General features: G+C 35.3%; 1 protein-coding gene across 2 annotated transcripts in view; it reads right to left on the minus strand.

Moving 5' to 3' along the window:
• Positions 1-4,874: 4,874 nt before the first annotated feature.
• The window catches only part of MARCHF6 (membrane associated ring-CH-type finger 6), a 55,232-nt gene continuing 36,240 nt past the window's right edge, over positions 4,875-23,866 (minus strand). For both annotated transcript variants that reach the window (XM_065052663.1, XM_065052662.1), the window contains exons 17-26: positions 23,009-23,109; positions 22,180-22,317; positions 20,235-20,436; positions 15,860-15,929; positions 14,537-14,718; positions 13,023-13,157; positions 10,862-10,951; positions 9,284-9,416; positions 8,188-8,323; positions 4,875-6,054 (exon numbers count right to left, since the gene is read on the minus strand). In XM_065052663.1, coding sequence (XP_064908735.1) covers positions 5,964-6,054; positions 8,188-8,323; positions 9,284-9,416; positions 10,862-10,951; positions 13,023-13,157; positions 14,537-14,718; positions 15,860-15,929; positions 20,235-20,436; positions 22,180-22,317; positions 23,009-23,109 — 1,278 coding nt within the window. In that variant the 3' untranslated portion in view covers positions 4,875-5,963. The remainder of the gene's footprint in view (positions 6,055-8,187; positions 8,324-9,283; positions 9,417-10,861; positions 10,952-13,022; positions 13,158-14,536; positions 14,719-15,859; positions 15,930-20,234; positions 20,437-22,179; positions 22,318-23,008; positions 23,110-23,866) is intronic.

A 23,866-nucleotide genomic window follows, 5' to 3' on the forward strand; every position in this document is an offset into this window, starting at 1 on the left:
AAAATAGTGGTCTCTGGAAAACAAAAAGCACACATTTTAACAACGGTTTAATCTTTCATAAAACATGAGTACCCTGCAGAGGCTGCAGGCCAAGCATTTCGCCTCAAAATACTTTGCAGATTCCTGCAACTACGTGACAACAGCAAACTTCTGACGTATCAGGACATATCCTTTAAATGTGTAGAGGCTTTGAAACAATGAAGAACACTATAGCAAAAAAGAATACCTGTAGCAAACATCCCACAAGGGTTTACAGAATGGAATTAAATTAATTTCACAATGCAGTTTTTCAAAGTTGTCTAGGGATAATGGATAAACAGCAAAAGTTTCATATTTTCTGTGATCTGCAGTCCTTGGATGCGCTTGGAACTACCCTAAAGATGCTCGAACAGTAAATGTCATACCCACAATTCTTCCACTTACTTGGTCTAGTGCAGCAAAATCATGCATAAAGCTGCCAGACCACATTAAGGGACACAGCAACATCTAAGGGGAAAGATTTTCTATGAGTATTTAATGAAGAACTGTGTATTCTTCGAACAGTTATATGAGTTGCAAAATCTTGGAAAGAGCAAAAGGCTAAAACTTTCATACAAGAATGAAAAATAATTGGAAAATAAGAGACCAATTAATCACATGCTGCTCCAGAACATGCTTAGTCTGTAAAGGTATGACTAAATTGATCTTAGTATAAATGCTTACATGTAACAAAAATTAACAAGGCATACTGCATCAAGTCATGAAACAACTGCAGGGGGACATGCTTGTTGATCTCAGTAAAGATGTGGGAACTGCTCTCCTCTCTCCTTTGATGTTAAATCCAAGATGATCTCTGGCCAGTCAACTGTGGGGTGGGGAGAGGGAGATGGAGAAGATCCAAATACCAGCAGTTACATGAGTTACCACCATCGTTACTACACAGACTCCTGATTTATAAGCAGAACGAGATGTACTGCACATTTTCTACTCATTAATCCTGTGTTAACAATATACAAAGGATTAATATGTGCATAATTACTCATGGTTAAGTTTGGCATATTTGGATATTGAGTCCTTTTTAAGAAGTAATTGATACTTCAGAGAACTAATATTTTTATCTAAAAGCAGCATGCTTTTCACATGCAATTACACTAAAACAGCTGCTTAAAGATTACTGTAAATCATGGATATAAAAGGAAGAAAAGTAAAAGAGCATACCAAATAATAGAGTAGAATAAATTCCGAGAGTTGGTGAGTAAAATTAAGATCAACAGGTAGGCAAGGGAAGGAGGCTTCAGGTTCAAGTTTTCAGGGTTGGTGGTGTGTCATCAGTTGCTAATTAGAGGCAAGCTAATGCAAGGTTGTTTAAGGAAACTCAGGATTACACAACTAAGTAATGTCGCTGTTAGGTTAACAAATCCCCTTCAACCAGGAAGAGATCACAGAACGGCACAGTGGGAGGGACATCGATGGGTCATATTGAGAAGCTTGGTCCAAAGTTATAAAGGTAGCAAGGTTTAAACATTTTACATTAAGAAAAAGCTGATAAAACTCTATGAAATAAACACAGGTAGTAAACACACAAGTGTAGCTTCAGTGAAAGAAGTAACTCAGATTCTTCCTAGATGCTAAGCACTTCCCCCCATGCATTTTACTGATTCCTCTTTTATATAAAGAACATTTAAAAGCATATCCATGGATGTAATTGTTGCTTTATAACAGCACTGCCTGATTTCAGCTTAGAAATTCTGCTGCTGCTTCCATGACTCCTGGTCACAACCAGTCTAAATATCCCATGTCTACTTCATGATAACACAGCCGTATTTTTAGATTCAGCACATTTCTTACTGAACTCAACCAGGCCATTTACACAATTTGCACCCGCTGAACAAGTCACACCAATGCAGATCTTCACTGTATAGGTTCTAATACATAAACTTTATTCAATATAAATAAATAAGCTTTGCAGTGTTCTCTGTTTTCGTAAGCAACAAGGAAGTCTGTTATCTCCTGGTAAAACTAGTGTCATTTTCCAGGAACAGAAACACTCCTTGAAAGCCAAGTAGGAGATAACAGCAAGGAAGCAAATAAGCAGCAAAACTGATGTGCAGAGTTGTGAAATAATCTCATGGCTTCATTCCTCTGTATTATTTGAATTCAAAACATTCAGTTTATTTCAGAATAGTATATGACCTCCGGAAGTACCATCTTCCAAATATTTCCATTATTGAGTAACTTTGATTTCAGCTTAATTTCTTAATTTATGGTAATGTCTAAACGAAGAAATTAAAACCAGAAGCATAGCTTTTCTGGAATAATAGATTTAATATAACTGCTTGTAAGTATGCAATTCTTTAGTTCCAGTTAATTAAGAACTAAAATATCAGAGAGCTCTAACTTACCATTATGTTTTGTAAAAGTTGTTTACTTGTCTGTTTCAGAAGACAGCCTTTTTTTTTTTTTCCATCCTGAACTTCATTTTACCACCAAGATTTAGTTCCCTGTTTAATGTTTTTATTAACTGTATCATCATTTCTGCTAAGAACCCCAATCATTCAATGCCCAGGCTGCAGAGTGTCCACTCACAAGGCAAGCAGAACAAGAACACTGACCCTGTCATAAAGAATTTTCAATCCAGGTATAGACAGACAGACAGACAGTGGAGGACGAAGAAATAAAAGTGACACTGATCAGCATGCTGGGCAGTGAATTGCCAAACCACTGTGATTTGTAATTTAAAGGGCTTTATACAGAGTTGTCTAAAGAATAGTGGGGCTGCTGTGCAGATTTTTATGAAGACATTTGCTTGAACTTAGGGGAATGCAAGGAAAGAATTAATGCACTCAGCTAAAAAGTGATGTGAATACTGTAATTGGTGTTGGAGCTGGCATCTTACCAAAGAAATTATTGACAGAAAATAGTTACATGTTCCAGATGGCCCTCAAAAATGAAAACTCAGGCTTTACCCAGTGGAGAAGGGGGAGTCAGAGAAAGGATGCAGGATTTTAACTATTTTTAATGAACATAAGATAATCTGTGGAAAAATAGTCAAAGCCATGCTGCAATTAACTTCTTTCAGTATACAAAAGACAGCCAGAGCCATCTGACAGTTCTCGGATGAAGGCCTGTAGAACTAACGGCATTAGATTTTCAACACCACAAAGGGGATACAATTAAGCCAGTAGCTTCTTCAACCTCTCAATTCAAGACCCGAAGTCAACACAAACTGTGGTGAAAGCACACCCACACACACAGTATTTCCCACCTGAAGAATAATACAAGACTCCTGCATGCTGGATTATTTAAGCACAGATGGAGCCACTGGTACAGGGTTCATCAGCTGTCTTAGTAACAGCCAATTAACTTACAGGTTTACTAACAAGCTTCTATCCCAGACCAGTACACACAGCACAATAAGGCAAACTATTAACTCTTAAAACAATAAAAGCAGCATTGTTTAATTCTTGTTTTATACAACCTTCACCTTCTTTCTCAAAATATATGTAAAAAATAAGGAGATGCGATTTTTTTTGAAAGTTTACGATTAACTGTTCCAGAAACAAACTTCACCTGGGATCTGTAGAGCAGTGGAAAAGCAAACACAACTGTTTGCTTTGAAACCAGTTCTCCACCAGAAAGAGCAAATACGGATAATGTAAGCTACATTAGAATAGTTACAGTTCACATTATGTGACTGGCCCAATTCAGTTTTCTTTGTCATGACTTGTAAAATAACAGTAATAAGAAACAGCACAAAGGCTTTTTCTTAATAAATTTTAATATTAAGACCAGTTTGCCTGGATAAAAACGCCAAGTTACAAGAACCACACTACTGCAAATTCTGCACGATGCACAGTAGTGCTTGCAATATTTGAGCGGCAAGACCATTTTGGAACTGTTTATGAAAGATATGTGAAAGACAGAATTTCAGCATAAGTAAGAATGTATGTTACCAGCAAATTTAATCTTGTGAAAATATATCTGTCCTACAATGCACATCACTGTAAATAGTCAAATGCAAAATTTATGCACATCAAAAATATATGGGGCGAATACTCAATTTAGCATTTAGTCAGCAACAGAAAATGAGAGAGAAGTATTTTGGTTATTTTTCTATTATTTCATTTCACTGGTATTTCCTAATAAATCACTCCAAAGGGTAATATTTGCTGTTCAAAACCATTGGGACACCAGTAATTCTGTAAAATAGTAGTTTCTGACCTTCTGATAGTGACAGCCCAATCCTCCTGCCACTCTATTCAGATGCATTTGGCTTGTGCTCACTGCTTTAGAACCTGAGTCCAGACACCAAAAAATGCACTACCACCATCACGGCTGGACCACAGTAGCTCAAAATATGCCAGATCAGAGATGCAACATCAATAGAAGGAGATGACATTCTTGAAGCACCTGCCAGATTCTCAAATATTAATTATATACACATATGGCTAAGTACAGAATACTGAAGGACAGCATACTGAGTAGCAAGTTAAAAGCTCCATCCATTTTCTGATTACTGCAGCGGATATTCACATTTCGCCCATTTGATCTAGGAAAATACTGCAATCTAAGCATGTGGTTTGATGCTACTTAAAGCTTTGTGATACTTAGGTATTTTCTTTAAAATATCTACATAAAAAAAAACCCCAACCCAAACATTACTGTGAAAGAACTTTATCTACATATAGAAATAACACAGACTTGATTTGGTGGCTCTTGTTTGACCATGTCCTTGAAAAGAAACCTGCTAACTTTTCCTTGCATGTTTAATAGCATATGTATTTCCCTGCCCCACAGGCAATAAATGATACATGATGAATCGCTTTCTCAATATTATTCCTATAAAAATTCACAGTGACCAATTCTGAAAGAAAAGAGATATTTTGGTGGTGGTCTTTTTCTTTTTTTCTTTTTTTTTTTTTTTTTCAAGTAATTGTGCAATATAAAATCCATACTACAATTTGCAACTTTGGTTACTTACAGAAAAATTATTTCAAGCTCTTTAACTAAGGACCATGTCAGAATGTTGCGTACATTATGCTCTATGTTTCTGTGCAAACACATCAGCTAAGGTTCCTCCCTGCTTTTGAGGTCCTCACAAATTCTATTATTGTTAAAAAATTGGCTACAATTTAAGTTGTAAACCTACCTAATTTTCCTTGTTACCTTCAAATGCTTTCATCACCTAGCCTTAATAAATTTTTTCCTTACCATTTCAATTCAGGAAATTCTGATTCCCAAAGCCAATGCCCCCCCTGCCCCGCAACCAAACAGAAAAACCCAGCTGAGCCTCAACAAGTACATCTGAATTCTTAGAGAGGAAATATATTCTTGATTTAACAGCAACTGTACAATATTACAAACTCAGACACATGAAAAACAATCAGGCAATAGAAAATGTACAACAGCTTTGGTGTTATACAAAATAATAAAAAAGACTTGACAGCAAGATACATAGTTCATTATGTTCTCACCACTGTCACTTCATTGCTGACTGTAAGGACAGTTATTTACTTTTGATATTTGCTGTGTGGCCTTTCCACTCATGAAAAAATCATACTATATTACTACAATAAGAACTGTTATGAACACCATAAAGTAAGCTCCAAATTTTATAAAAACATCTTGCCTCTGCACTATTGCTTTGTGGCACATTGTCAACAGAACAGCAGTCCAAAATAAAGTGACAACTAGATTTAATAAATTAATATACTTTTTTAAAGATGTACAATGCACATTCTTTTTAATCCGAGGTTTTAGGGTGTCAGGATACTTCTATTTACACATATACAGACCTCAGACAGCATTGATAACATCAGAAAATGCAGATAAGGAACAGAGCCTTAACTGCTATCTGGATGCTACTAACAGAAGCCCAAACACTGCTGAGAGTATTATTGAGAGATATCCAAAGACTGAAGAAGAGTCTATGAAAAAAGGACATGTAAAGGCAAAGGGAAGGTCAACATGTTTAATATGACCATCTAGTCTGGTGAAGACTGAGGTGGAGTTGTTGATGTGCCTTGTTTACCAGACTTCCGTTCGTAATTCACAAGTCGTTGCCCAACAAGGTACCTGGGATTATAGTAAAAACAGTGAGAAATTAATAAAAGTTACTACCATTCTGTAACACAAATCCACTCTATCTCCTTTGCTGCAGAAGTGATCCCTCCCCACTTAATGCACTTCAACCATATACTCATCTTCTTTCTCAACATCCAGGTGTTTCATAATGGAATACAGGTATTACAGCTTTGTGTTTACAGCCCTAACCTCAGTAATCATACAATTCAGACACATATAAGCTGAATAAAGATATGAAATATAAAGACCATGTTTGCATTATTTATATACCCAGCCCCTTTGCTGGATGATACTTAAAAAAGCATCTTTGCAGTGTGTTTTGGAGCCACAACCACTTGAACATCTGGAACAACAATTCAGGTATAAAACCAAATGAGAGTGCTAATAAGGTCTGATGTTCAAAAACAAATCTGCAACAATGCAGAACATGCATTGGGTAAGAGAAGCTCAGCTCATATATCCAATGAGAAACACCCTGGTTGAAGAAAGTAAATATTGTAAAGGAAGAACTTTTACTGCAACTCAATCTTTCTTAAAGAGAGAGAAAACACCCTAATGTGACTCCATGTCAAGCCTAGGGGCTGCAATGCTCCTTTATTCAAGTTCTGTTTCAACATCTCATCAGCTTAGCAGTTTTCCTACCTTTCACGTTATTCCTTACCTCCTCTGTATCATTGTTTCACACTTCTACTTTTTGCCATCTAAATGCCTTTCTATGCTTCCTATTTGTATGCTGGTTCTACTTGTACAAGAGCCATATACACCTATGAATTCTTCCCCTGAAACCTGCGATTTCCTTTGGAAACTTTTTTACCATCACTCCTTTTCTCACACTTCCATAACCAACCAACCATCACATACGTTTTGTACATTTTAGAATGCCACAAAAGCTTGTATATACTCACTTCCTGAAGCAAGTTGTACAAACTTCATGTCTACAAGGGCACTTATAATATTTAATAAGTTCACTTAATATAAAAGTAATTTTCATAGCTTCGTATACCATTTACATGCCTGATTTACACAAGTTGCAATTCAATGCCCATACTGCCTGAAAGATACTAATATTTAGCTCAAAACCCATTTGTAAATATTAATACCAGCTATACATGCTACAGTAGGCCAAATACTACAGAACATGTTATGAAGGCCAGTGGGGAACAGAACTTAAATCACATTCTCGAATAAAAGGTGCTAAAATATAAACTGATCTGCTGAGAGTTTAATTGTAGTTACAACTGCCTCAGTGTTTCTAGATACTATTAATTTCACATTTACACCAAACACTTAGTGTATCTGTAACTTCCTAACGTTTAAGATTCAATGAAGTTTATTTTAGGTTTGATTCTTTGGTAGACAGTGGAAAACTGTTTTAGAGTAACTCAGGACATGAACACAAACTCATTCCTTTGCAATACAAAAGCAGCCTAGGAAGACTAGTTGCTGGTGTCCAAAACTTATTTTTCTAAATAATCAACACATAAGGTAATTAGGGTAACAGAAAAAATAAGGTAATATGGATAACACAAAAAAAGCTCAGAAACTAAGCTGGATAACCTGAAAAAAGCACTAAGAAAATTATTATTTTTTTCAGGCATCTCAATAATACAGTCATAATTACTGAAAACATCAGAAAACAGCACAAAATTTGGAAGGACAGACTCTCAAATCAACTGAACATTCTTTAACAGGTTAATTGGACCAACAAGTAGAAAGAATAAGAAAAATAGTTATGCAGAAAAGGTTGAAGAAATGGTTTTATAAACAATAAATTGAGACACAATTTTACTTCCAAATAGGTCATAATTATTACATTCGCTTGTCCTTCAAGACTGCAGAGGGGAAGACAAACAAGCAGTCAGCTTCATTTGTGGTAAAACCCATGCAAGTTAGACACAGGGAGTGTCTTCCATTTAAAACAACAGTCTAGTCCTGTGCTTATCTACCTGAATCACAGATAAAACCTTTGTCAAGAACAGTTTAGGCCTGCCTCAAAGGGTCACTTGTCCTGAAAGCTTCTTAAAATCCCTTTTAACTCTAAGTATCTACAACACCTATATTTAATCTGAAGTTGTTATTGCAATTTAAAATGGAAAAATTAAAAAACCCACGCTATATACTTACTTGTCATTTTTAATATGTTCATAAAGGCGCTTGAATTGGCGGACTTGGAAGGAGAGAATTCCCATCAAAACCATCACCATAAGCAGAAAAGGATAAATCCGTCGCTGGACTAGGTTTTGCATTTCAGCAGTAACTCCTGCAAAATAAGACACAACCCTCACATAATTAACACTGCTAAAGGAACATGTGCGTTTCTACTTCTGTACTTGCTTCCATAATTTTTGTTATACTGTAACTTCAGTAGAACGGCTGTTAAATAAAGAATACATCCATAAATAATACATCCATTTACATCAGAGATCCAACATGACAGCTGCTGTTCTTTTTCAACTGAAGCATTAAAGCTTCCATTAACACAGTGAAAATCCACACTAAAAAAAATATGGGCTTATCAGCTCTTCTTACTTATTGACTTCTATATACCTCATATCAAAAAAAGGTTGACACTATAAAGGTCTGCATTCAAGTGAGAGGTTGAAGAATAAAATGGGACTTCTTAAAGATATTGTTAACATCAATGCCATCTATCAACAAATACAACTGTTGATGAAAAAGCCCACCTACCCTGCTTCTAATAAAATTATTTCTTTCAATTATGAGGAGATAGGAAAGTCTGAGAAAAAGAATCTATATTTACAATTTACATTTTACCTCAATACTCAATGAAAACCTCAAAACAAACCCAATATTTTCACCTGTTCTAAGCTTCTATTAGAATTTGACGAGTCAGAAAATATGTCCTAAGCTTAGTAGAGCTCTTAAAGACAGACTCAAATTAAAGGCTGACTGTCTGAAGGAATGAAGTAATCATCCCTTTCCCAAAATAGCCAGATCCTTACTTTTCTTCTGTTAGATATTACTCAGTCCCATAGTCTTGATGTATTCTGCACTTTATTAAAAAGCCAGTCAGAGTAATGTATTGCATTCCTCAAAACACCCCAAACTTTGCTTAAACATTTGCATTTACTGGCAGAATAGTGGTGGGGGGTTTTAACATGTTTTTAATAACTTGGAGCTTGAAGTTTTATTTCCACAGATATACTTACATTGTTCTAAACTATCAGATGCTAAACAGGTATTCTGAATGTATACATACCTAATAGAGGTACAACACCAGAAGCGATGATGTACGGTACACACAGGGAAAGTAACAGAACAGAGATTACAGGTGCTGCCAGTTTTTGGATTATGAAGTGTAAATCAATGTTACGAATCCCATTTGCATATACCTAAGGAGAACAAATTACAAGTAGAATGCATCAATCAAGAAAGCCATGCTTTGCGCTTAGAGTAATAATTACAAGGTTTTAAATAATTCTCTTTATGAAAAGAAACAAGTGTTCCTGACTTGAAGAAAACTACTATGGCCACAGTCAAAGAAGGCAAGACTCTCTGCCCATCCACATCATGAGGGTTCCAAGAAATCATTTAAGTAGTGCCCAGGAGAGCAACTTAATCTGGAATAGTGTTGTGATTTGGTTGCAGGAGTGTAAGAGACCAGCTGAAAGATCATTAAATAGAGCAGTGGATGGTGGTTTTGGGGTGACCTAGGACCGCTTTGTGCCATTAACTTGCTGAAAGAGGATCCTGTGTATGCTAATAGAGAAAATCTATTAAATTTGGTAACATTGGTACAAAACAGGATCTTATTTTGTACTTAGCTGGACAGACCAGAACCTCTGCATGTGGAGTCTGTGCGTGATCACAGAGCCTCCACAATTCTCGAGGAGCTAAGGTCCCAACATGACTAATCATGGGAAAAGACAGATTTCAAATGGCTGCCACATCCACCTAGACAATGGCCTCTGTCCCATAGCGTGGGTGTAATCATTTCTAAGCATGGCTCAGGAAAGCATGTGTATAACAAACAGGCCCCGGGAGAGCATGCAAAATGGAAGCAAGAGCTGTGGTACACATCAAAAGGTACTCACAGAACTAAGGCTGCATTTCTCCAGTGTGACACCTAAAGTGATCAGTAAATGGTTTAATAACTGGGACTACGTGCTAGACCTAATCAAGAGAGGCACCTTTTGTACAGAGGCCAGGAGATGCACCATAGCCATTAAATATAGTGCAGGGCTGAAGAGTTACTTTCCGACAAACAACCGAGATACTCCATTGAGATGGTAAGTGTAGAACTTAAAGGTTATAATCAAGAAAAAAATACTGCTGTCAAAGAAAGCAACAGGCTGTGTGACTCAGAACTACCCACAGAAACTGTTCTGTCTTGCTTAATAATCAAAGGGGAATGGAAATGCTGTCTTTCATATGCACTCCTCTATGAATGAAGGAGTCTTTGCAGCTCAGGAGAAGGCAGAAATTCTCTGCTCGAGTGGTGGACATAAATAATGTCCAGTATTTTGACACATGTGAACTCACCTGAAGAAATAATGATGTTTTTCACTTTAATACATACCTGTTAAAATTGCATATAAGTATATGCAGCATTTTCTTGATTTCAGATTTCTGAGGTTTATTTTTGTTTTATTGTTAAGTGTAACTTATTGGCCACACAGTTCAAAAGGATTCTATAAAACTAGTTAAGTTTTACTCAAATCACTCCACTACTAAAACTTTGTAACTCTGTTTTGGTAACTCTGTTTTCTGACTCTCACATTCAAAAGACATTCAAAATGTATTATACAGGTAATTCACATGGACAATTTTTTCGTACCTGTTCAATAACAGTTTTCAGCCACCACTGGGGACCCATCAGTGTTATGGCAGCAATTATTTTGGCATGTAGAACTCCAAGAGCCCAGTCCTAATTTTGCAAAAGTAAACTGTTAGCATTAACGTATATTTAAATAGTTTGAAACCAAAAGTGTTTAGAGCAGCTTGTTAATATTACTTATAAGTGAAAAAATGATTACTTTTCCAATTACACGAGACATTGGCTAGACCTGCTGCAAACTCCTAAGAAAAAGAGGATGCTCTCAAGCTTAACTGACACCCATAAAATACTCGGCTCCCTGGAACCAGGAAAATCAGCTACTACTAGTAAACCAAATGGAAATACAAAATAAAAGCATTACACTTATTTAAAGCAACAGACTAACATTCTGGTACAAACTAATTAACATTGCTAACATTTACCTAGAAAGAAGTTATTTTGATTCCTTTAAAAAAAGAGAAACAAGGTACAAAAGATGCTCAAACATGGCACGAAACATTTTTTTCTTCTTTTAAATTTTAATTGTTCAGAAAACCCTACCCGATGTGAGAAAAACTAAACAAAGCAAGGCAATGCTCTTCACTACTTAGACGAAAATTTATGTTTTAACATATATAGCAATTATTATGGCATGGAATTAAAAGAACACAATACAACTATAGGCTTCTAGTAAATATTGCACATAACGAGTCAATCCTCTCGATTACAGATATTTGTAAGAGATTTTTCAATAAAAATCACCAAAAATAGAATGCAAACTATATGTTGATAAGGCAGAATAAACAGCTGCAGAACTGGTAAGATTTAAGACATAATAGGGTAATTAACTTTCTTAAACTGCTGGGGAAATACATTTTCTTTAACCAATTATTTAAAGAGACAGCTTTTGTTAACATGTATTAACCCAGACATGTTCAAAAATTTTAAAACTTATTACAAAAAAAGTCAGGGTTAAAGTTGCTTTGTGTTTGCTCAAGTATGTAACATTTGTGTAACTCTATTCTCTTTTGTGAATTGAAATTATTCTCAATTTCAATAACTCCTTGTTAATTTAAAACAAGTTTCAAATCCCTCTGATCCTATATTTTGAGGAAGGTGTGCCACATGAAAATAAAATCTTTCAGTATATTTAATTACAAACTTCTAGAGAACTAACATGGAAAAATTAAGAATTTTTAGAACCTCAAGTGTTACAAATTCTTTCCAAAATAGTTTGGAAATCATGATCCTCTACTACTGCAATCATATGTTGTCTTGACTTAGTAATTTACTCAGAGACCTCTACAGTATACTTGTATTATAAAAATAATGGAATACTTAAATTAGCAGACAAATTCTTCTTTGTATTATGGCTTTCAAACATTTGGATAATGAAAGTAAATGAAAGCTTGTTTGTGGACAGCTTAGAAAAAATCACTGTCCCTGAACACTTTATTGTTATTTAGTAATACACATTCTAGATCTTTTTAATTATCATTCCCTCAGGGTTTCTTTGAGTTACAAGTTCTTTCATAATTCAGCCTAGCTGATGCAAGCATTTGTCACTCAATCCACTGTATCTTCACTTCTTCCACCAACTTGCAGAAAAAAAGTTTGCACTCCCTTAACCTGCAAGACTTGACTGAGGAAAAACAAAATGCTACTACTGCAAAATCTTTTACTAATGATTTGACATCTCAACCTAAAACCAGAATAATCCTAAAGCATGTCTAAACTTTATTCATAGTATGTATCATCACTGAATTAAAAACTTGTACAGAAAAAAAGATCAGCTGAACCTGTTGCTGCATAACCGTAGGCAGAAAGCTTTCCAAAAAGGTCATACAGAGTATGCATGTCTGTGCATACACATACAGCTATACTAACTTCTGTATATAACTTTACAATTATACTTCTGGAAAAAAAAGTGTCTATCTGATCACAGAAATGCAAAGGTGTTCTGATGTCATCCAACAAAGTTCAGCTTTTCATACTTAAAATTCCTAAGCATATCCTTTTGGTTTAAATAATCCTCACACCCAGACTGGCTGTCTTTTCTCTGCCACATAGAAACATACTTATGGGAAATGCCCTGAAGCACCAAATGAACATGAAACAAGAACTCCCATACCCTTTCTAAGTAAAGAAATGTATCAACAGCAGAAGAATGGGAACAACTGACCTGCCAAGGATAAAAGAGAGGTGTTTGATCCAAAGGAACTCTCAAAGGTGCAACGATGACCAGTTCAAACAGGAGACCCAGCAAAAGTGGAACCACACCAGCTAGCAGTATAGCCACTATTAATGTCTTCATTATCTAAAAAAAATCCCAAGACATTTAATAAATACGTTTATCAGAGGATTCTTTTTGTTTAACTTCCAAATGTAATTTAAACTACACAAACAGATAAAGCTGGGGAATAAAAAACTACATAGACCTTTACATATATATATATATATAAATATATATAAATAATTTTTATTACACATATAGTTTTGCAATATATGTTTTCAAGATTCAGTTCTATTCTGTGCCCTCTCCAGAAGAAAGCATGACTGTGCCTACTGGTTTCCATACAGTTTTAAATCATAAAATCACCTCTGGCTGTTATTGGTAGGAAACACTGCCCAATGGCATTTAACTACATTAAGTATTCTTGTATGTTGGAAAATTAGAGAAGAATCTTTTCGAAACACACTATTTTTCTCCAGTGAAAACCAAACCTTAAAAATTCACTCATTATGGAATATTTCCAACTTATGACTCCATTAGAATACTGGTCTTGAATTTTTCTTTATCCTAGAATTATCTTAATCTACATGCATCATCCAAAAATCACATTAAACAAGTCTGACTAAATTAACATGATCCTGAGAAGGAACAAAGGAGAAGTAGAGTATTATCTTTTAGCTCTAATTTTTTTTAAACAAGCTTAAAATTTCCTAAATGAAAATGGATATTTAGGAAATGTGGTAATACATGAAATACCTACACTGCTCTTCTGACTGTAACAGTCCAAAAAAAGCACACAGGCATGTCCATCACAAAATAACATATATGCTATGAATGTTTAAAATTACTACACTTAGGCAAGAAATCTACTATAGAAATCCTCAAAACCAAGATAAAAAGGTGGGATGTAAATTTGTTGCCATGGTGAGAATTTGAACTCCCGGTAATACAAACGGATATCTTCTTTAAAAATATTAATTTGAACACAAGGATTTGACAAATCATAAAGATCTTTCTGAAAATATGCATCAGGCTACTTTGTACAGACATGCTCATCATCACCTATCATCTTTACTAGTTTTTCTTATTTGGTAATGTCAAGTTGCTAATCGAGTAATAGTTAAACTTCCAAGTATTTGTGAAAACAAATGTATTTGAGGGCATTTGACATTTGTGATAATATAATGTAACATATTCACTTTTCAAGGAAAACAGAAAAATATGCATGTATATATAAGCATATATACGGAAACTGATTTAAACTGATTGCTTAACTCTGTGCTAAATGGCTCCCAAAAATACAGATGCCCTATGAAGTGAGAACGTAGGCTGCAAAAGCTTAAATATGGTCTGAAAAGGAAAATTTGATCTACATTACAGGGTAAAACCTGCAAGCAAATTGAAACAAGTTTTGTTAGCTACTTTATTGATAATTCAGTATTTTTTTTTTCCTCGAGACTCACCATGAGAGACCATTCTTTCACCTTCTGAAAAATCACTCTACGACCCTGTGGCATCCAGGCGACCAGCACCGTCACTGCTCGGATAGTTAGCCAACACACATAAAGACCACAAGCAGCTGTGTACAGTTCATGGATTTTGGCAGTCCCCGTCCAAAATGACATTAACCATCGTCCAGCAAATACTGCAAACACAAACACTCTTAAATAGAGTAATGCTTTTTGATGCATTAAGCAAGGATGCCTATTAAAAAATGCTTACCAAATTTATTGTTAAATATCAATGCACAAATAGTATTCAACATAAAACAGTATTTTGCTACTATATCCATAAGGCATGAATGTGTGAAGCATTATGTAAAATTACATAGATGATGACAAAGATGTATGTAGAATTTTTTTTTCCCTAAAATTTTGTAACACCAGCAATGTGATCTTAACTAAAGGAAAGCACTGAACACTATTCAGAGCCTAAACACTAGCCTTCAGAATTGCAAAGGCAATAATGGATTACTGCATAAGCTTGAACTTAAATCTTATGAGCTATGTTTGGGTTATTCCACTGCCTCATGTAATTGTTTAAGGCTTCTGAATCTCTCTGACAAGAATGGGAGACTCCTTTGCTACATTTATTTTTTAATAGTGTTTCTATTCACTAGTATTATAGTGGAATTATTTTATGTGCTACTATTAAACCATACAAAATTCAAAACTCTGCCCTCAACACTATTTGCTTTAGTATCATTAATACAGGGAAATAAAAATGGCATGGTAGCTAAGTTATAAAATTCAAATGAGTTTACATGTCTTAATTTGTTCCAAATTATTTAAAAATAACTACAAAGTGCTTTTGTTTTGGTTAAAGTACTTATTCATATATATTTGAGAAGTGGCATGTGTATCACTTCAAAGTCTCCTAGTGACATGTTGACACTTCAGAATGTTTAATTAAAGAAGATATTGTAGAAGACTTGGTAACAACCTATATATTTTCCTTCTCTAAATGGTAAACCAGGTGCAAGAGTATCAATTCTCCTTTTCTGTCAATAATGCTACAGAGAATGTCTCAGCACTTGCAGCCCTGCCCTTAAAAGAAAATTATTCTAAAACAGAACAAAGAAAGTGGCAATCTCTATCATTTAAATATACATAATTATAATTTAAATTTTAGACTATTACAATTTCATGATGTACTATTAAAAATGAGACAGCTTTCCCATGTTTTCTACTTTTAACTTTAAACAATGGTTTCAAAACAACTGCCATTGTTGAACACGGCAACATGCTGAGCTGTTTTTAATCACTGTTTTACAATAAGAGACTTACCTGGCAAGGTAAGGCAGATAAGACTAGCAATCAGTAATGTTATGCACATGAAAACAATCAAAAGAAATATCTGAAAGAGGAAATAAAGAAAAATACTTTACAAGAAAGTTACTTAACTGAAGCAAAAAGAAACAAAAACCCCCACATATAAAAATATGCATCATCCTAAAAAGGCAGCTAAACTAGAATGTTCAATTACCAGCTGATGTTTTGCTGTATAAATAAATCAGTCATAAGAAAGCTATCCACAGTACACGCAGCACACCTACAGTGTTGTGTATTTAAGAATTTGCATCAACCGTCACAACAGTAAAAACGAACATTTTGAATCCAGAAAGGCTGAAGTTCTTTGTTATATTACATTAAAAAATAATCTCTCTATTTCTGCACTGACCAGCACAAGTCTCAGTTAACCCTGAGAGGTTTCTAGCTCTGTATGTCAGATAAGCAAGACAGTGGTTTTACAAGAAGGAAAACCTTGCTGAGAAAGTTCTTTGAGATGCCCTCAGGTTCATGTAACCAATAGCTGACAGCAAAGCTGGTGGGTCCATAGTCAGGCTTGTATCTTATCAGACAATTCTCATGTACTCAACTTCTTTAAATATTTGAATGTCTCGAGTACCACATGCTATGAAGTTCTGCTTCACTAATCACAGCCACACAACAAGCAGGCTTACTATGGGGAAAACAAACACATAACCAACTACTGAGAGAAATTTGTATCTGTAACACACATATTCCTTGATTAGACTTTTGGGGACAATGTAGATCAGTTTCACCTCTAGATTAGGATCTTGAGTGCTACTTATAGGAAGGGAAATCTTGTGATTTTGTAGATGTTAACCTGGGTGAAGAGGGATAATTCCATAATACCCAATTACTTGCCAGGTGACAGCCACATACCCTTTTTCACACAGAATACTGTCTTTAGGGTTAGGGATCCCAAATGAGAAAAAGAAGAAAACCAGAGTAGCTGATGACTGTATTGCAAGCAAAAAAACTTCAACAGTGAGGAACACATGGTATGACTTGCTTGGGACTGATACTGTGTGGGGAAATGTCAGTCCATGTGGGAATAAACAACATATGAAGGACAAAAGCTGGTATGAATCTGTTAAATGCCACACACAGCTGCTTCTTGGGTCAGTGAGTAAGAGAATGTCCAAGAGGAAGAGCAACTCTTGACTTGGACCTAAGCACAGCGCAGGCAGCTGGTCACTCTCATCACAGAAGCAGCACTGACAGTGATCACGACGTATTCAGACTCAAAGATCTTGCAAGGACAGCCCTTCTCTCTCCAAAATCCACCACAATATTTCAAAAAGAGTGAGCAAGCTAAAATAAGGACATTCATTAAAAAAGAATATCAAAAACAGTAGTTGAAAGTAAAAATGCTCACAGGAGATGCATTTGAATATACTGAAGGTTTGGCCCAAACTCACACTACTCATCATAAGACTTAAAAAAAATTCTCTCCAAAGTTGTCACAGTAAACAGTAAAATAAAAATGGATTCCAGAAGATAGTTCCAGAAGAAATAAATCCACGGAGGAAAAAAACTCAGTATATGGATAAAATCTGGTAAGTGAAATTGAAAACTACAGTAGGACAAGTCAAAAGGGATTTCAGAAATAACAAGTCTATGAAAAGTAATTATAAATTTATTTTTATGGATAGTTTTTTTTTGTTGTTGTTGTTTTTTGTTTGTTTGTTTGTTCGTTTGTTTGTTTGTTTTTAAGTATTAACAATATAGTAATAAAATCTAAAAATCCTCAGAAGAAACTTTGCCAAAGAGTTTGCAGGCTCTGATGACAACGATGGATTATGGAAGTAAGGCTACAGTAAGACAAGGCAGTAGTGGAAAAATTGAGCAAATTCTACACATCGGCATTTGTTCTGGAGAGGCTTTGGGAGGTCCCCACAAGAGAACCATTGTTTAAAAAAGGAATGAGTTGGAAGAATTATCTAGATTACCTGATAAAACCAATTATAGGCTTTTATGTAGACTAATAAAAACCCCTTATATTTTAATTTTGTTTGATATTAAGAGTATGTACGTAATTAACATTAAAAAAAAATCAAAAATATAGTTTTATATGCTTATTTGCAACTGAAATAGCATGAAGGATCAATTCTTACTGCTTGCTCAATCCACATGGACATGAGCAAGTTCCAATGGAAAATATTCGCACATAATAAAAACTGAATATAAACTACTTTCTTGTAGGTTCTTGCAACTTGGTTAAAACAACAAAAAAAAAAAGAATGAAAGCATAGAAAAGATCAGATGTTTACATTGTTTTTTTCTTCTCAAATACTTAAAATCCCAGTTGAGACAGTAATTAAAATACAGCGTTGTTCCATAGTGGAAGTCTGTGCAGGTGACACATTTTTCATAAGATGAACTTATTTAAGTAGCAGCTACAGTGATCCTGAATTATTCATTACTTAAATATTTTAAACAAGTGGAACCAGGGACATAGAATTGAATCAGTGAGCTACCACATGTTGGAGAGCGTGCATGTGCTCTTTGTAGCTCTTGGTGAAAACAACGCAAAGTCAGTTAAATCATATTTTCTCTTATTTCTGTAGAAGTCTTCAAAGAACAACTGAAAATGTCTAGATGAATGTAAGCAAACCAGAAAAAAAATCCACAACAAAACCAGTCCTTAACAGCTGAATGTGAAACTGGTTAATTACCACAAGTTCAGAATCAGCACCACAAATTACTGAAAGCTTATATTATTCAATGGTATGGGAGGAGAGGACTATTTCAGCACATCCTTATCTAGAGACTTCCACAAAAATTAAACAACCCATGCAAAGGTAGTTCTAGAAAGGATTTAATGAGTCCCTAGGTTAACACACCCCTTCCTTGACAGCAGCATGTCCACATCAGTTGTTATATATCACCAGGTCACAGTAAGTGAGAATCCACTTTAACTACCACCTTAGCAGCCAAACAGGGAACTAATTTCAATTAACCTGTCTCTCAACCCAGCAACTTCATATGAACTTGTTCTAAGTGAAAAGGTCATAAGTATCAATTTTCTTTACGTATAACACCATAAAGTCTTATCTGAACTTCCAAACATGTCTAACTAATGCCTTCTGTGTATTCCTTCAGTTTTCAGCTAGATCAGTTTCCTATTCCAGTCCATCATGTGCATGTTCTAGCACAGGCATTCATGCTAAGAAGGGAAAAAAGGAGCAATTGCCATGGGAAGAAGACAGCACCACTCCTTTCATTACTTAGTGTGTATTTATACTACATGAAATTGGTCTCAGAGCATGCTCTGACATCCTGTTATGACCAAACTGAGGTAGCAGCAGCTGCTGTGAGAGGGGCAAGTTCATTCTGCTTCCTTAGCCTTTTCATCCCTGAGCTACTTGCTCCCACTGTTTCCTCTACAAGTGTTGAAGCTCACGCATTCTTCTGGAGAGCCATTTTAGAGGGTAAAACAGCAGTGGTGGGAATTCACTCCACCCCCTTAAAGCCCTAACTTCAAACACCCAGAAGCTCAGCACTTGTGAAATCCTAAAATACTTTCAAATTTGCTTTCAGTTCTACTATGTTGAGATTTATAGAAAAAAAAAAAAAAAAAAAAAAAAGCTTTATTTTGTACTTTGTTATGGGAATTCTGGTAGATGCAGCATTTTAAGGAAACTTCAGAAGCAATAGTACACTGTTCTAACTTTAGCTATTATTTCCATTCTTGAGCTATACCTGAAACCATGGTAAATGAATTGTACTTAAGTTTACATTTCATTAACTTAGAGTTCTGGTAACAACAAAACAATCTATCTAGTTTGACCTATATATTATTCTAGAAAGTCAAGTATTTGCCAACAACATTTTCTTTCTAATTGTAGGGATTTAGAACTTCGTAGTATTGTAACACTTTCTGTGTTTAATATAGATGCCAACAGAGGTTCTCCATTTAATTTTTTAATAAAACAAAGAAGTTTAAAATATACTTCAGCTACAAGACCAAAGTATGCCTTCTTGAAAGCCATGTCTTGTTAGAGACACTCCTGAACTACCTGTTTGCTGGAGGGTTATTATATTTCTCTCCATTATAATAATTAAGAAACAAGATTTGGACTAACAAATAATACACAGCATGTATGTGATCTATAAGTGGTAACTGGAGGTCTATGCATGGGATCTCTAAATAAAATTGTAATTGAAGTTCTTAAGTTACAGGCTGAAAAAAGCCATATGTAAGAATAACTGTAAGTCGTCTTTTTAAAAAGATGCAAACTCTACAAAACACAGACCAACATGACCTACCACTTCACTCCTGATAACATGCAAGTCAAAAACCATTTTCAAATGCCTTTCCCTTTTCTTTTAATATGTTACATATACCTACCCTGAGTGGGAATTTTAAAGGCCTACGATAAGGCTGGAAACCCACAGGTCCTCCTTGTTGAAGTATGGCTTGGTGGGCTGCATGAAGACCTTCTCCCACAACTGGAATGGCATTATTATTGCGAGCATGCTGGTTGTTAGGCTGCTGATTCACGTTGTTTTCATTCTCTTCCTGGTCACCAAGTAGGTAAGAATGGAGATCTCTGTAACAACCAAAATATCAGTTTCGTTCTGTTTGAGATGAACGAGAGTCTTACAAAAAGATAGGTCTACTCAGAATGAGTACAAGTTGCACAAAACTTACACAGGGATACTGGCAAAATAAAATAAAATAAAACATCTTCTGATAACGTACTCAATGTCATTCCAAACACAGGATTTAGAAGAAAAATGCTAGTTTGGATGCAGATTAGAACAGCGGGAATACAGCCACAAAGAAAGATCACTTAACTGTTTGTCTGCTTTAAAACCAACTTGTGATATTACAGCTGTTGTGCACATAAAATGAAAATTGCATCGATATTTCAGTTTGTGTAAGCAGGCAGCTCAACTGACAGCTTTTATTTTACTGCTACTAAGCTTTATTGGAAATTGCCTTCAAACCTAACCTGTACAAGGACAGTACTTTATTGCTATAGACATGTTTTGAATAGTACAGTCAGATAGAGTCTTTCAAGAAGATTCCAAATTGCTCAAAACCTGTTCACAATTGTCTAAGAAAACCAATTTTAGGAAGGACGTATCTACTTTAAAAAGTATTCTGTTGATATTTCCTGCATACATCATCATTTATTTATTTCAGTCTTATTAAAAAAAAAAAAACAAACCAAAACACAACATGAACATTTAGAAGTTAATTTTCCTCAGCTTTAGCAAAATTTTAATTAGCAGTAAGATGCACACAGATATTCTACTGGCAGACAATGAAAACATATTCACATCACTTTTTAAAAAAAGTAGCGAAAAAATTTTCATCTTTGCTCAACTAAAAATGCTGAAGAGGTATTTCACAATTGCTCTGAACAGCTGCAACAGTGGAGAAAGCAAAGCCATTTATATATTCATGTCCAAAATTCTTTCCTTGTGTCATATTTAAACATTATCAAAACATGGACAAATTAATTAAAAAGATAACTTTCCAAAGTGTAAACCAAGAGAATAGGGTGAGGAGAGCTTCCTTATGATAAGGTAAAATAAATACTTTGGATTGCAGTGGAAGAAAAAAGTCTTTCATTCATTTTCTCAGAGTCTTGGGCATAACAAAGAAGAAATCTTCATCCTAATAGTGCTGTGTTGGCACGACCCACAATGAGCAAGACATGGTGGGAGAACGACAGTAAGTATATGAAGTTAAATGTAAAACTTTATAGAAACAAAATCAATGTTATTTTTCCCTGACTAATTGGGCAAGCAACATATGAACTGAAAAACAATTTCAAGTGCTAGAAATCTGCCTGGCAGTCTAAATCAAAGAACCTCACTTTGTGTAATCATTTACTTCAGCTGACAGAGTTTTATCCTCCTTTAGGGACTGAACTTTTAACTTTTAAAACCCAATTTAAAGATATTTACTTCTTCAGCTTAATGTTCTAGATATTTTTTTTCCTTCTTATAGTAAGAAATGCAGGGTGTGCACACTAATTTTACTTAGATGACTCATGGAAACACCCTCCTGACACCTGTTTAATTTTTCAATGTAATAGGAAGTTAACAAGCTGTTAGTCATACTTTTATAGATTTTTCTTTACCAGATGCTGGTACAACTACTGCTTAGAAAAAAGTACTTCCTTAGGAAGTCACTATACAAGTTTTTCACCACATATTTGTCTGTAAAGTAGCTATTAAAGCTACTTGTTGGGATAACTCTCTTGAAAGCACGTTGCTTTCATGTTAAAAGGCTAAGCTGGACACAATGCTTGTAGTTGATTTTGGCTTTCTGTACTTACAGCAAGTATCCGGCAGTAACAGTCCATGCTCGCACAAGACCTTTCAACCACTGTCTTGTATGACCTTGTTCTAGCAAAGCTGGAAGCACCACCTGAAGCAAAAGGAGCTCTAGGGAAAGTTCACTTACTGGAGCATCACTAGAAACAATGCAAAGAGCAGGAAAGAAAACATAAGGAACATTCTGACAGTAATCTCTTACACTGAATCATATTACCACCGCCACAATAAAAAAAAAAATATATATTGGATACCAACAGGAAGAATTCTTACATTTTTGCAGACATTTTTCCTTATGTCCTGCTCTGAGCACAGGTTAAGTGTTTGTTCATGCATAGGCACTTAGGTGCACAAGAAATTCAAGAAAAAGTGTTGAGAAAGATTATATCAGATTATATTTGCTTCTATCATTCTTTCAATTATTATTTAGAAACAAAGATACTGCTATCATTAAAAATAAATGCAGTTACAGATATTCTTTTATTCTTGAAGCAGTGACTATCAGGAGTGAATGTGAAAGACAAACATGGGAGCAACTTCACTATCAACAATTTGAAGGGGAAAGTATTTTGAGGGCATATAAGAAACGAATAGTTATAATTACAGAAGTAATACAAAAATGCCTTTTATTTTTCTTAGTACTTTTTATTTGACAAATTGTATGATGTATCCATGTCATTTATCTTTTTACTTTTCTAGAACAATGAAGTTTAGATTAACTGAAAACTAACAATACATACCAATGTCACATAAATGCTCAAAAGTGCAAATGCATATTTTTTTAGTTATAAGGAGACTGAAAAAAATATGTTTTTTAAATTAAATGCTTACCTGTATAGCATAACATTGTATGGAAGAAAGTGAGGCAGAAGGTACTTAATAATGCGTATAGGAAGCCAGAGCATGAGCAGTACAATTGATCCAAAGACAATCTGCAATAAGGAAATTAAACAAGTTAGTTTGGCTAACAGCCAAACACCTACCTAGCTGCTCGCTCATTCCCTTCTCCGCTGAATGGGGAGAAAAGAGAAGGCAAGAAGACTTGTGGATTCAGATAATTACAGTTTAATAAAGAAAGCAAAAGGTGGGTGCACAAACAAAAGAGGACTTCATCCACTACTTCCCATTAGCAGACAGCTGATTTGCAACTTCCTAGAAAGCAGGGTCTCAGTACATGTTAACAGTTGCTCAAGAAGACAAACGCCATAACCATGATGATCCCCGCTTCTTTCTCCTTTTCCACAGCTTTTACTGCTTAACACAATGTTGTAGGATATGGGAATACCCCTTTTGCCAGTTTGTGTCAGCTGTCCCAGGTATATCACCCTCCCAACCCTTAGCTTATTTGCTAGAGGGGTGAGGAAGCAGGGCAGAGCAGGGAAGAGGAAAAGCCTTGATGCTGTGCAAGGACTGTTGAGCCACAGCCGTAACATCTGTGCATTAGCAACACTCTTTCAGCCACTTATCCAAAGAGCAGAAGGACATGGCCATTATGAAGAAAGATCCTAGGCAGACCAGTATGCTTAAAATGCCTTTGCAAAATAGGATTGCAGCTGAATAAGCATGGACTGGCCAGCTGCCACTCAGGATAATGTCAGACAGTTCCACTTTCGTCCCACTCCCCCAGCACTGGGATTACTAATTTTGGGTTCCTCCTGTTTCTAAGTGGCTGGCTTTTCAAGCAACTTG

This window comes from Columba livia, chromosome 2 (genome assembly GCF_036013475.1).
Source record: "Columba livia isolate bColLiv1 breed racing homer chromosome 2, bColLiv1.pat.W.v2, whole genome shotgun sequence".
Lineage (NCBI taxonomy): Eukaryota > Metazoa > Chordata > Aves > Columbiformes > Columbidae > Columba > Columba livia.